General features: G+C 43.1%; 2 protein-coding genes across 2 annotated transcripts in view; one reads left to right on the top strand and one right to left on the bottom strand.

Annotated features, from left to right (window-relative positions):
* rab24 (RAB24, member RAS oncogene family) overlaps positions 1–11,975 on the top strand; it is a 105,647-nt gene extending 93,672 nt beyond the window's left edge. Inside the window, exons 6-9 of the mRNA XM_083772924.1 lie at positions 9,891–9,990; positions 10,155–10,205; positions 10,786–10,845; positions 11,868–11,975. Coding sequence (XP_083629050.1) covers positions 9,891–9,990; positions 10,155–10,205; positions 10,786–10,845; positions 11,868–11,938 — 282 coding nt within the window. The 3' untranslated portion in view covers positions 11,939–11,975. The remainder of the gene's footprint in view (positions 1–9,890; positions 9,991–10,154; positions 10,206–10,785; positions 10,846–11,867) is intronic.
* LOC310871166 (E3 ubiquitin-protein ligase TRIM39-like) lies at positions 2,605–3,927 on the bottom strand (the record flags this gene model as incomplete). Its single annotated transcript, XM_083782655.1, has 1 exon — positions 2,605–3,927. One exon carries the CDS (start codon positions 3,925–3,927, stop codon positions 2,605–2,607), a length of 1,323 nt encoding a protein of 440 aa, XP_083638781.1.
* Positions 11,976–13,952: the final 1,977 nt, after the last annotated feature.

The following is a 13,952-nucleotide window of genomic DNA, read 5'->3' as shown; positions in this document are numbered from 1 at the left end:
GGGTGAAACATTGTGTGTCTCGTAGCGTTTTCGGTTAACTGTAGGGCCGGTCGACAGCAGGACAAGATGTTATAGTCTAGATCATTTAACATGTCTTTCAACGAGCTCTGGCACCCTCTAGTGGCAGCTGTTGCGGCGGTTTAAAGGCCGCCGCGAGGAGCTAAACATGAGAGTAAAGAGACGCTTGTATGACGCGCACGCAATGATTTCAGGTCCATTCCAGCTGTAAGTTTGACCGATAATTAAACAGTGTGTCTCTCTCTTAGCGTTCTGTAGGGCCAGTTGTCAGCAGGACAAGGTGTTATATTCTAGATGTATTCTAGATAATTAAACATTGTGTCTCTGGTAGCGTTGAGGTGTATTCTAGATAATTAAACAGTGTGTCTCTGGTAGTGTTGAGGTGTATTCTAGATAATTAAACAGTGTGTCTCTGGTAGCGTTGAGGTGTATTCTAGATAATTAAACGGTGTGTCTCTGGTAGCGTTGAGGTGTATTCTAGATAATTAAACAGTGTGTCTCTGGTAGCGTTGAGGTGTATTCTAGATAATTAAACAGTGTGTCTCTGGTAGCGTTGAGGTGTATTCTAGATAATTAAACGGTGTGTCTCTGGTAGCGTTGAGGTGTATTCTAGATAATTAAACAGTGTGTCTCTGGTAGCGTTGAGGTGTATTCTAGATAATTAAACAGTGTGTCTCTGGTAGCGTTGAGGTGTATTCTAGATAATTAAACAGTGCGTCTCTGGTAGCGTTGAGGTGTGTTCTAGATAATTAAACAGTGTGTCTCTGGTAGCGTTGAGGTGTATTCTAGATAATTAAACGGTGTGTCTCTGGTAGCGTTGAGGTGTATTCTAGATAATTAAACAGTGCGTCTCTGGTAGCGTTGAGGTGTATTCTAGATAATTAAACAGTGTGTCTCTGGTAGCGTTGAGGTGTATTCTAGATAATTAAACGGTGTGTCTCTGATAGCGTTGAGGTGTATTCTAGATAATTAAACGGTGTGTCTCTGGTAGCGTTGAGGTGTATTCTAGATAATTAAACAGTGCGTCTCTGGTAGCGTTGAGGTGTATTCTAGATAATTAAACAGTGTGTCTCTGGTAGCGTTGAGGTGTGTTCTAGATAATTAAACATTGTGTCTCTGGTAGTGTTGAGGTGTATTCTAGATAATTAAACAGTGCGTCTCTGGTAGCGTTGAGGTGTATTCTAGATAATTAAACAGTGTGTCTCTGGTTGCGTTGAGGTGTATTCTAGATAATTAAACAGTGTGTCTCTACTCTAGTAGCGTTGAGGTGTATTCTAGATAATTAAACAGAGTGTCTCTGGTAGCGTTGAGGTGTATTCTAGATAATTAAACAGTGTGTCTCTGGTAGCGTTGAGGTGTATTCTAGATAATTAAACAGTGTGTCTCTGGTAGCGTTGAGGTGTATTCTAGATAATTAAACAGTGTCTCTGGTAGCGTTGAGGTGTATTCTAGATAATTAAACAGTGTGTCTCTGGTAGCGTTGAGGTGTATTCTAGATAATTAAACAGTGTGTCTCTGGTAGCGTTGAGGTGTATTCTAGATAATTAAACAGTGTGTCTCTGGTAGCGTTGAGGTGTGTTCTAGATAATTAAACACTGTGTCTCTGGTAGTGTTGAGGTGTATTCTAGATAATTAAACAGTGTGTCTCTGGTAGCGTTGAGGTGTATTCTAGATAATTAAACATTGTGTCTCTGGTAGTGTTGAGGTGTATTCTAGATAATTAAACAGTGTGTCTCTGGTAGCGTTGAGGTGTATTCTAGATAATTAAACAGTGTGTCTCTGGTAGCGTTGAGGTGTATTCTAGATAATTAAACATTGTGTCTCTGGTAGCGTTGAGGTGTATTCTAGATAATTAAACAGTGTGTCTCTGGTAGCGTTGAGGTGTATTCTAGATAATTAAACAGTGTGTCTCTGGTAGCGTTGAGGTGTATTCTAGATAATTAAACAGTGTGTCTCTGGTAGCGTTGAGGTGTGTTCTAGATAATTAAACACTGTGTCTCTGGTAGTGTTGAGGTGTATTCTAGATAATTAAACAGTGTGTCTCTGGTAGCGTTGAGGTGTATTCTAGATAATTAAACACTGTGTCTCTGGTAGCGTTGAGGTGTATTCTAGATAATTAAACAGTGTCTCTCTGGTAGCGTTGAGGTGTAATTCTACTATCTTCAACTACTGGCCTGCAAAATGAACACATTTCACAGCTTTATGTCAATACAATACATGTGCAAGGAGCATTTAACAGTTGGATGATGTTGACAGTTGACTTTTCAATAATTTGATTGTTCAATCAATCGACTGATTTTTCAATCAACTGCCAAAATTAGTATTAGTCTATGTGATTGACAGGAGAGATAGAGATATGCTTTATTCCCGAGGAAGACATTTGTCTTAGACAAAGGGCCCGCATGCAAGCGTAGCCCTTATGTCCATGTCGCCACAGTGCAGCGCCAAATACATCTTTCTTGCATCATAGAAAAAAAGAAAAAGAGGCAAGATAGGGGTGGGGTGGGGGGGGGGGGGAGCATAGAATGGGTGAGGGGTATTGACAGAGAGGGCGGGGGGGGGGGGGGGTGGAGACATCACATCACATTACAGTTGCATTGGGGGTGAGGGGTTGGATTTTTGGATGATCAGAGGAGCAGAGTTTCTACCACCATCATTAACACATGGACCGAAGACTGGAAAGAGTCTCTCAGTGAAGGAGCAGCCCGTGAAGGAGTAGAGGAGAACTCTGGTCTCCACGTCATAAAAAGAGACCAGACCCTCCTCATAGTCCACAAACACTCCCACCTTCTGGACCTTCTCTCTTACAGGGAGGTCGACAGCAGGGTCAGCTGCAGCCTGGTACTCATCTCCATACCACAACCCTATAGTCCAGTAACCATCGTTGGGTTTCAGTGTGATGTCTCCCTTCCTGTTGATGGACTCTCTGGCCACTCCTACATCCCACTCAGTCTTCCCTCCAACCTGAACCTCATAGTAAAACCTTCCTGAGGAGAATCCTTGTTTTCCTAAGACACAGGGACATATAGAGAATCTCTCAGTGTTGTCAGGGAGATTCTTCCTTACGTTTCCACAACTCACTTGTTTTCCATCCTCAGACAGGATGAGGCCGGGATGTGCTGTATCAGGTTCCAGAGTTACATCCACCTCATATTGCTGGATCCTCCTCAGCTCATCATCACACAGCTGCTTCTTCATCTCTTGACCGAGTGTCTTCTCCAGCTGAGACACAGCTGTCCTCAATGTGTCCACATGTGAAGACTGATGGACTTTGACCTTTGTCCAGTCCTTGGAGGTTCTCCACTCTGTGTTGATGGATGTGAAGTTCTGAAGGAGGTGGAGGTGGTCTTCAGAGTGTGAGATCTGTTTCAGCTCAGATATTCTCTTCTCTAACTGAGTGACTTCCTGTTTCAGATCTTCAATGAAGCCTTCAGCCTGTTTCTCTGTTGTTTTCTGCTTCTCTTCAACCACACCAATGAGCTCAGCCTGGCTTCTCTCAACACAGCTGATCAGAGCGGTGAAGACCTGCACACCGACGGCTATGACTGCATCTGCATCTTTCCTGATGAGCTCTACTGAGCGTTTGACCTCCTGAATCTTCTCTCGTCTCTCCTGGATCATCTGCTGAACTTCATCCTCGATCTTTGCTTCATATCCTTCTTTCAACTTGTGGTACCTGAACTGTTGAACCATCTCAGAAACAAAAGTATTGACATATAGTTTTCGTCTGTTATTGAAGGTTTCTTGACACAGTGGACACCTGCACACATCACTAGTGTCCCAGTAACGTGTGATACAGGCTTTGCAGTAGTTGTGTCCACATGGAGTGCTGACCGGATCAGTGAACACCTCCATACAGATGGAACACAGGAAGTGCTCTTCCGACAGGAGACCGCTGGCGGACGCCATTTCTACAACTGCTGAGAATAAGTGAAAGAGTTCGGGGTGTACGGGATCCCTTCTCTCAGTCGTTCTCGCTTCGGACTAACGACCCCACATCGCGTCATCAGCTTTTAAGCTGAGCTTCGTCGAATCTTACGTCATCGCACGTGACGTCAGTCCTTCCCAAACGTAGAGTTCCACAGGGCTCTAAACCGGGGACCTCCACATGCTAACTCTCTGATCTGACATTGTGTGTCTTTTTGGCAGAGCGCCACCCAAACATGCATCTTGTCCACCCAATGAAAAGTTATGGGAGATATTTATTTTCTGCCTGTTTACTGTTGGTCAAAGAAGGAGAAGGTAGATCAGGTCATGGGTAACTAAACCGATATGATGATGGCATCGTTACTTGCGTGAGCGGAGCACGTACTGTTCGGCCAATCAGGGATTGTGTATTTTTGGTGACTTAACTATGGTAAAATGTGTTCTTCTGGATCGGACTAGTGAAGAAACACGGGGAAGGTTTCTAGATGAATGCTTTTTAATTTAATCTCGTAATCCCGTTGGACAATATAGCTATTCACAAGATGATCTCCTTCTGGCACAGATTGGGTGAAACATTGTGTGTCTCGTAGCGTTTTCGGTTAACTGTAGGGCCGGTCGACAGCAGGACAAGATGTTATAGTCTAGATCATTTAACATGTCTTTCAACGAGCTCTGGCACCCTCTAGTGGCAGCTGTTGCGGCGGTTTAAAGGCTGCCGCGAGGAGCTAAACATGAGAGTAAAGAGACGCTTGTATGACGCGCACGCAATGATTTCAGGTCCATTCCAGCTGTAAGTTTGACCGATAATTAAACAGTGTGTCTCTCTCTTAGCGTTCTGTAGGGCCAGTTGTCAGCAGGACAAGGTGTTATATTCTAGATAATTAAACATTGTGTCTCTGGTAGCGTTGAGGTGTATTCTAGATAATTAAACAGTGTGTCTCTGGTAGCGTTGAGGTGTATTCTAGATAATTAAACAGTGTGTCTCTGGTAGCGTTGAGGTGTATTCTAGATAATTAAACAGTGTGTCTCTGGTAGCGTTGAGGTGTATTCTAGATAATTAAACATTGTGTCTCTGGTAGCGTTGAGGTGTATTCTAGATAATTAAACAGTGTGTCTCTGGTAGCGTTGAGGTGTATTCTAGATAATTAAACAGTGTGTCTCTGGTAGCGTTGAGGTGTATTCTAGATAATTAAACAGTGCGTCTCTGGTAGCGTTGAGGTGTGTTCTAGATAATTAAACAGTGTGTCTCTGGTAGCGTTGAGGTGTATTCTAGATAATTAAACGGTGTGTCTCTGGTAGCGTTGAGGTGTATTCTAGATAATTAAACAGTGCGTCTCTGGTAGCGTTGAGGTGTATTCTAGATAATTAAACAGTGCGTCTCTGGTAGCGTTGAGGTGTATTCTAGATAATTAAACAGTGTGTCTCTGGTAGCGTTGAGGTGTATTCTAGATAATTAAACAGTGCGTCTCTGGTAGCGTTGAGGTGTATTCTAGATAATTAAACATTGTGTCTCTGGTAGCGTTGAGGTGTATTCTAGATAATTAAACAGTGTGTCTCTGGTAGCGTTGAGGTGTATTCTAGATAATTAAACAGTGTGTCTCTGGTAGCGTTGAGGTGTATTCTAGATAATTAAACAGTGCGTCTCTGGTAGCGTTGAGGTGTATTCTAGATAATTAAACAGTGTGTCTCTGGTAGCGTTGAGGTGTATTCTAGATAATTAAACAGTGTGTCTCTGGTAGCGTTGAGGTGTATTCTAGATAATTAAACAGTGCGTCTCTGGTAGCGTTGAGGTGTATTCTAGATAATTAAACAGTGTGTCTCTGGTAGCGTTGAGGTGTGTTCTAGATAATTAAACACTGTGTCTCTGGTAGCGTTGAGGTGTATTCTAGATAATTACACGTTGTGTCTCTGGTAGCGTTGAGGTGTATTCTAGATAATTAAACAGTGTGTCTCTGGTAGCGTTGAGGTGTATTCTAGATAATTAAACAGTGTGTCTCTGGTAGCGTTGAGGTGTATTCTAGATAATTAAACAGTGTGTCTCTGGTAGCGTTGAGGTGTATTCTAGATAATTAAACACTGTGTCTCTGGTAGCGTTGAGGTGTATTCTAGATAGAAGAGCCTGCTGGTTGGTCAGTCAGGAACCAATCAGAGAAGGCTGACAAAGGGTGAATCGAGGTGATTGGTTGACATCAAAAGGTAAAGCTCAAAACCACAATGCAATTACTTTTGTGTTGTGCACAAACGTCATTATTACAAAGTTATATACAAAAAAATAAACTACCAATTCCATTTCCCCACCTCTATTTCCCATTCCCAGTGCGTATGCCTAATATCTAACTATTTTCAGCAATGGGATAATACAGTGGTTCCCAAAATGGGGTCCGGGGACCCCCAGGGGTCCTTGAGGGAGTTCCAGGGGGTCCCCAGCTAAATGGACCCTAATGGAACTAATGGACCCTTATGGGACAATGGCCCTCGTTTATCAACCGTGCGTACGCCAAAATATGGGTGTACGCCAAAATTACAGAAACTTTCGGCATTTACCATTTCCGCCAAAGCTTGAAATTGAACTTGACAAAGTTCAAAAGTCACGTCTGGTTGGGAGCTGTCGTACGCTTTGTCCTCACCTGTATTTCTGTCGTAGAACAGCGGAGCAGCATTGTTTGACCAGCTGAGAGGCTGCCAAAGGCATCGAAACATTATGTATTGACTCCTAAAATGTTAATATAAAACTGTATGTATATGGGCTACATATACATACATATATAAAAAGAAAAGAAAAATGTCATATGAAATTTGTAGGAGATTTCCAGCTTGATTTAAGCCATTTAAACCGTTTTTGCATGAGCGCATATATGCAAGGATTTGGGCTGTCTGTGCTGGAATATTTCCATGACGGGACGTTGGAAAGTAGCCTACGGTTACTGCACATATATTGACAGTTGACAGCCCAGCCACTGCAGCGACTGCGAGGCAATCTAAATAGACTGTCAAACGTGCATGGTCAGTTGGTCACGGACGGACCACAGTGATAGACAGACAGACAGACAGACAGACATAGGACAGGAGGAGCACCTGCAAAACAGCAGCGTGTGTGTGCCTATTTGTTATTTAATTCATGGTTCATAGGTTCAGGTTTTCGTTCACTAATATATCTTGTTGTATATTCAATTAAAAATACTTTAATAATTTAATATACAAGTTACAACTAACAACACACAGTGACAGTTGCTTGCAAATTGCGATATGCGTGCGTGCGTGCGTGCGGAAGCGAAGCGAGAGGAGAAACAGACAGGGTAGGCCTACAGCTTTATTTAATTCATGCAGGTTTATTTATTTAAGATACAACAAGTTGCATGTGCGTGCGTATGTGTGTGTACTATATGTGTGTGTATGAGAGGTGGGTGAGGCGGTCAGCAAGGCAAGGAAGGCTTGACAGCTGGTCGTACTGCAGTTGTTCATGTCGCAAAAACGAGGGCGAGGCTTGATTCCATAGGGCGTGCCAGATAGATTTCAGCCGTCACATTTATTAACGTCGGAACGAAATTAAGGAAGGATCAGCTGTCTGCGATCACTTTATAAATGCCGTGGCGACGTGGGTGTACTACGAAACCATGCACTCGAATTTGGGGCAGATTTTACACTGAATTGATAAATGAGGGCCTATAACTCTGAGCGTGTACAAATGGAAGCAAATTGACCCTTATGGTTCCATTTTGTACACAGTTAAATTAACATCGATTAGATAGAAATGCCATTAAATGGTAACCTGACGCTGCCAGATCCAAGAAGCTTGCTACACAAATTTGTTTCACAGCTTATTGGGATCTGGGATCTCGGAAGCAAATTCGATGACGGGGCTGTTCCTTTTTTTCAAGATACTTGGTAGATGATTGGATGGGACCGTCTGTCTATCACCGTGTGGGCGTGCAAACACAACCAATCATATTGACGTGTCTATATAGCTTCACATCCGGTTTCGCACATATCCCGCCCTTAGCTCACGCTGATTGGTTCGGTACGGAGCGGATCGGTGTCAGCTCAACTCCCTGAGAGATCCCAGATGGAAGCTGTGTTGGGGAACATGGTTACCCAATACCGCCCCCATCTGGCAGCGTCAGGTTAATTAAATGGGGGTCCGTAGACTAAATATTAGAGCTGGGACTCGATTAAAAAAATTAATCTAATTAATCAGAGGCTTTGCGATTAATTAATCTAGATTAATCGCATTTTAATCAATATTCAACCCGAGAACAGCGAGAAACCTTTTTTTTTAATGTTTTTTGGTATCCCAGTGAATCAACGAATAGTGACTACAGGATACCACTCATTTTCAACATTTTACTGTCATTAATATACCTGTTGTGGAAATAATAATAAAAAGTCACCCCATTCTGTGTTGCCTAGAACTGGAGGTCTGAAAATAATTTAGTAACAGTAACAAGTACATCTCAGTGACATCACAAAGCTGTAATTACTTCATATTGTTACTGTTTTTTGTCAGACCTCCAGTTCTAGGCAACACAAAATGGGGTGACTTTTTATTATTTCCAGTTTTCAGTACTATAGAAAAGCGCCCAGTGAGAAACGTTCCGCGGTGAAAAAAAAGGTGCGAATAATTGTTTGACTGCTGAAAACGATTTACCAGACTTTTAATCAACCCCCCTTCACTGCCGAGATTGTTGTATTACCTTTAGAGCATACGCTGAATTATTTGGGCTTTTAATCCGCGAAAATCGAGCGAAAAAAGCTTCCCCCGTTTGTTATAAACGGCCGCACCACCCGCCATCTTGGTACACCCGGAAGACGCAGCACAGGACCCTCCTCCATGAGGCGTTTCGTTTGCATTCGTTTGCATTGGCCTCAATTTCCCAGAAGCCCTAACAGCCCACAGTATGTGACGATTTCCGGTTTCATCGTCACAACAAATGCACCTACTCTCTTTCTCCGCGGCGAAGAAGGATTTTCTATTTTTGTTTTACATTACGGCGGATTAAACACATAAAACAAAAGTTGCGTATGTCCGATATGGCAGCGACATTAACCTGGAGTAATCCATTCCCAGCACGGAAACTGTTAATCGCGATTAATATTTCTGTAGTTAATTAATCTAAATTAATCGCAATTAGTCCCGGCCCTACTAAATATGCATGTCAAACTGGGGGTCCTTGAAATGAAACTGCTTGAGAGCCGTAAAGATCTTCTCTCATGGGGGTCCCTGGCACATGTTTTCAAATATATACTAATTAGCCAAATATATACTAATTAAACGGGGTCCGCGTGATAATTAGTGTCAATTTGGGGGTCCTTGACATGAAAAGGTTTGGGGACCACTGAGATAACAAACATATTATTCTTTTGAGTGGGTCGATCTTGTTTAGCTGGTCATTCTGAAAGTAGCTCTTTCTTTTCTTTATTGGTTTATTGGGTCGGGACGGTGTACTGTACTGTACTGTACTTTGATGAACATTACATAAAAAATGCAGTGTAGGCCCAGGCGGTGGCGTAACCGTCTGGGCACCCGACTGGTAATCCAGTCGCAGTGTGCCGCGAGTTAGACTCCAGAGCCTGACACGGCCGATACTGCATGTCTTCCCCCCCCCCATCTCTCTCCCGTTTCCTGTCAGCCTACTGTCTGTCCCTTAAAAAAAAAAAAAAAACTAATAAAAGGCGTAAGCCGCAAAAAAATATCTTAAAAAATGCAGTGTAAATATAGATAGATTTAGCAAGACTTGCTAATGTCCATCTGCAGTCCCCAGACATCAAACATCAAAACAATACAAACAGGACTGACAGTACGTTTGAAATGCTATAATTCTGTGTGTGTGTGTGTGTTTGTGTGTGTGTGTGTGTGTGTGTGTGTGTGTGTGTGTGTGTGTGTGTGTGTGTGTGTGTGTGTGTGTGTGTGTGTGTGTGTGTGTGCGTGTGCGTGTGCGTGTGTGTAGCATTGTCAGATCTATCTGTGTGGAACCAAAGTGGACCTGGTGGACGCAGATCGCAGCATCAGGCAGATCGACAGACACGACGCCCAGGACTTTGCTGACGGTCGGTTCTGGAAAAAAACCCAATAATGTCTTAAACGGGGTTGATTTTGGAGGGAGGGCGAGGTGAATTTCCCATCACCCATGGGTGGGCCCGGTTGGCCCCGGGCCCACCCATATATTATTTTATGTGTAGACGTAGACGTGACACATGCTTGTCGTTAACAGAGATCGGAGCGCAGCTGTTTGAGACTTCCAGCAAGACCGGAAACAACGTAGGTAAGTCCACCCTCACCTCTGGGATGATCTCATTGGTCCACCCTCCTTCTGGGAGGAGCTCATTGGTTCGACCACCGGACCAGTGCTGTTCAGTCATTGGTTGGTTAGACCAGACTGCGAATGAGAGGTCAACGCATCGACAAACTATTTTATATTGACAACACGCCAACTTAACTTGCTTACTTTGTTGGAAAGGTATAACTTGTACAATTTACAATGTAGGCTTTTATCAGACGCTCTTAATCCAGAGCGATTTACAGTAAGCAAGACCAAAACAATTTACAATGTAGGCTTTTATCAGACGCTCTTAATCCAGAGCGATTTACAGTAAGCAAGACCAAAACATGGTAATACATAAAAGGCTGAGAACGTAACAGTGGAATATCTATATAATTAAACTATGCGTACACACTTTATAGTGCTTTGTCTACGTAACTATATTTACATAAGTTGAGGCTAGGGCGTTTCTCATTCCGTGTGTGTGTGTGTGTGTGTGTGTGTGTGTGTGTGTGTGTGTGTGTGTGTGTGTGTGTGTGTGTGTGTGCGTGTGCGTGTGCGTGTGCGTGTGCGTGTGCGTCAGATGAATTGTTTCATAGGGTAGCAGACGACTACAACAGCTCCAGCTTCCAGTACATGTCAGGTCAGTGGAATAATTATAATATATATACAATATAAATATATATAATATATATATAATATAAATATACTATAATATAAATGCTTCCGTCATACAGTCTGGAGCAACGGAAGCTCTGATCATGAGTAAAATATAAATGCTTCCGTCGTACAGTCTGGAGCAACGGAAGCTCTGATCACGAGTAAAATATAAATGCTTCCGTCATACAGTCTGGAACAACGGAGGACGGCGGAGCGGTATGATGTAATGTATGATGTAATGTATGATGTCATGTTTCGTTTCAGAGGACAGCGGAGCGGTATGATGTCATGTATGATGTAATGTATGATGTCATGTTTCAGAGGACAGCGGAGCGGTATGATGTCATGTATGATGTAATGTATGGTGTCATGTTTCAGAGGACAGCGGAGCGGTATGATGTCATGTATGATGTAATGTATGATGTCATGTTTCAGAGGACAGCGGAGCGGTATGATGTCACGTATGATGTAATGTATGATGTCATGTTTCAGAGGACAGCGGAGCGGTATGATGTCATGTATGATGTAATGTATGATGTCATGTTTCAGAGGACAGCGGAGCGGTATGATGTCACGTATGATGTAATGTATGATGTCATGTTTCAGAGGACAGCGGAGCGGTATGATGTCATGTATGATGTAATGTATGGTGTCATGTTTCAGAGGACAGCGGAGCGGTATGATGTCATGTATGATGTAATGTATGGTGTCATGTTTCAGAGGACAGCGGAGCGGTATGATGTCATGTATGATGTAATGTATGGTGTCATGTTTCAGAGGACAGCGGAGCGGTATGATGTCATGTATGATGTAATGTATGGTGTCATGTTTCAGAGGACAGCGGAGCGGTATGATGTCATGTATGATGTAATGTATGATGTCATGTTTCAGAGGACAGCGGAGCGGTATGATGTCATGTATGATGTAATGTATGGTGTCATGTTTCAGAGGACAGCGGAGCGGTATGATGTCATGTATGATGTAATGTATGGTGTCATGTTTCAGAGGACAGCGGAGCGGTGGATCTCGGACAGAAGAAAGACTCTTACTTCTACTCCTGTTGCCACGGCAACTGAACCTGGGACGCAACAGGAAGTGATGTCACGCTGGCTGTTAGATGGACGGATCTGGACAGACAGAGGTCAAAGTTCACACAGTGAGACTTTTTTTTTTTTTTTTAGTTTTCACAATAAGAGTTTCCGTTGTGGAATGTTGACGGAGTGAGTGGTTGCCTTTAACCGGGGCCATACGGTCGGCCATGTTGGAAAAGTGATCACAGGAGGAGGCGGGGTTTGTATCCCACAGGAGGCGGGGTTTGTATCCCAGGAGGCGGGGTTTGTATCCCAGGAGGCGGGGTTTGTACCCCAGGAGGCGGGGTTTGTATCCCAGGAGGCGGGGTTTGTGACATTTTATGTTCGGAAATGATGCACCTTTTTTTTTCTCTTTTGCATAGCCAATGGTTTTCACCCCACTTTTTTTTCAAATGTGTGTTCGTTATACAAATGTATTCATTCCTCCCACTGCTGTTGTGACCTCACTGGGGTCACCTGTCAGTGAGGAGCCACTACCGGGAGGACATACTGTTGTATCTATACTGACTCAGCGAGGAGCCCCCACCGAGAGGACATACTGTTGTATCTATACTGACTCAGTGAGGAGCCCCCACCGGGAGGAAATATACTGTTGTTTCCGCCTCCATGGTGCTCTTCCCGCTCTACACTCCTTGCTGACAGGCTCCGCCCCCCCCAAAGGCTGTAGGAATACGTACAACGAACAGCCTCTCCACCTGAACACCACCAGTAGTGTCGGATCAGATTCTAAAAATCTTTTGAAAATGACAGTTTTCTGAAAAAGCTATGTTTCTATGTCAGTCGTTCTTCGACTTTTCAAAAAATAGCAGACCTATGAGCTTGTAGATCTGCTATTTTTCAATAGCTAAAGCATAGCATAATGCTAACACCAAAAGGGGTTCCCGCCTAAAACACCCCCGCCGCACCGCTCCAACACACGCCTAAGAATGATTAGTGTCTTTAAAATCACTTTAATATCTTTAATATGTCTTAAATATCACTCCAACATGGCCGTATGTGGCCTTTAGCTTCTTTAATATCACTCCAACATGGTCTTCTTACACCAGATCTAATCTGCATGTACGTATTGTTCCTTTATTGAAGGAAGCGTAAGTGATATTTTTTGATCAAAATCAGAACACAAAGGTGTGAATATTTATATATAGAAATGGAGCCTGCAGGGATCTGTGTTAGAGGCTCTTAGACGGTGCTTTGTGGTGATAACAGGGATCTGTTAGAGGCTCTTAAGGCCTATTCATAGTCTGGATTTTCGGTGGTAAGGTGACCACCGCTCCGGTGGTGAGCTGACCACCGGAGCTGAAATAACGTTGAGCGGTGGTGAGTAAAAACAGAGAGAAGGGATGGAGCGGTGGCGATGGTTTGATCTTCACCGCGGCTCAGTGACGTCGTGTTGTAGTTCGGTGGTCACCTAACCACCGAAAATCCAGACTATGTATGAGCCTTTAGACGGGTGCTTTTTGGTGATAACAGGGATCTGTGTTAGAGGCTCTTATAGATCGGTGCTTTTTGGTGATAACAGGGATCTGTTAGAGACTCTTAGATAGGTGCTTTGTGGTGATAACAGGGATCTGTTAGAGGCTCTTAACCCATTCTGACCTGAGATCAGATTCATACGAGGTTTCCACTGGACACACACTGCTCTGATTAAATGGGTGCTTTTTGGTGATAACAGGTAAAACCCATATAGACAAAAGGTATCCTTCCTCCAAGTTGTACTGCTTGTCAAAAATGTGAATTGCAGACTTGAAAAGAAAAGAATCCAAGTCTTTGGTGAAAAATTAAATGGTTTATTTGATGATGAGCAAGGCAAATAAATAACAGGACAGTACGCGTTTCGACCAAAAGGTCTCCGTCAGGGTCTATCTGCCAGCTGTATCGTGTGAATATATATATATATATATATATATATATATATATATTACAGGTATTTAATACTTATTTAACCAAGGAATATCACTTACCCTACCCTTTTATAATGCCGTGTATTTTCTTTTACCGT

This window comes from Protomyctophum parallelum (genome assembly GCF_964188405.1).
Source record: "Protomyctophum parallelum genome assembly, chromosome: 1".
Lineage (NCBI taxonomy): Eukaryota > Metazoa > Chordata > Actinopteri > Myctophiformes > Myctophidae > Protomyctophum > Protomyctophum parallelum.
Note: the sequence above shows the minus strand (reverse complement) of the source record. Positions and strands in the feature narration are given on the sequence as shown.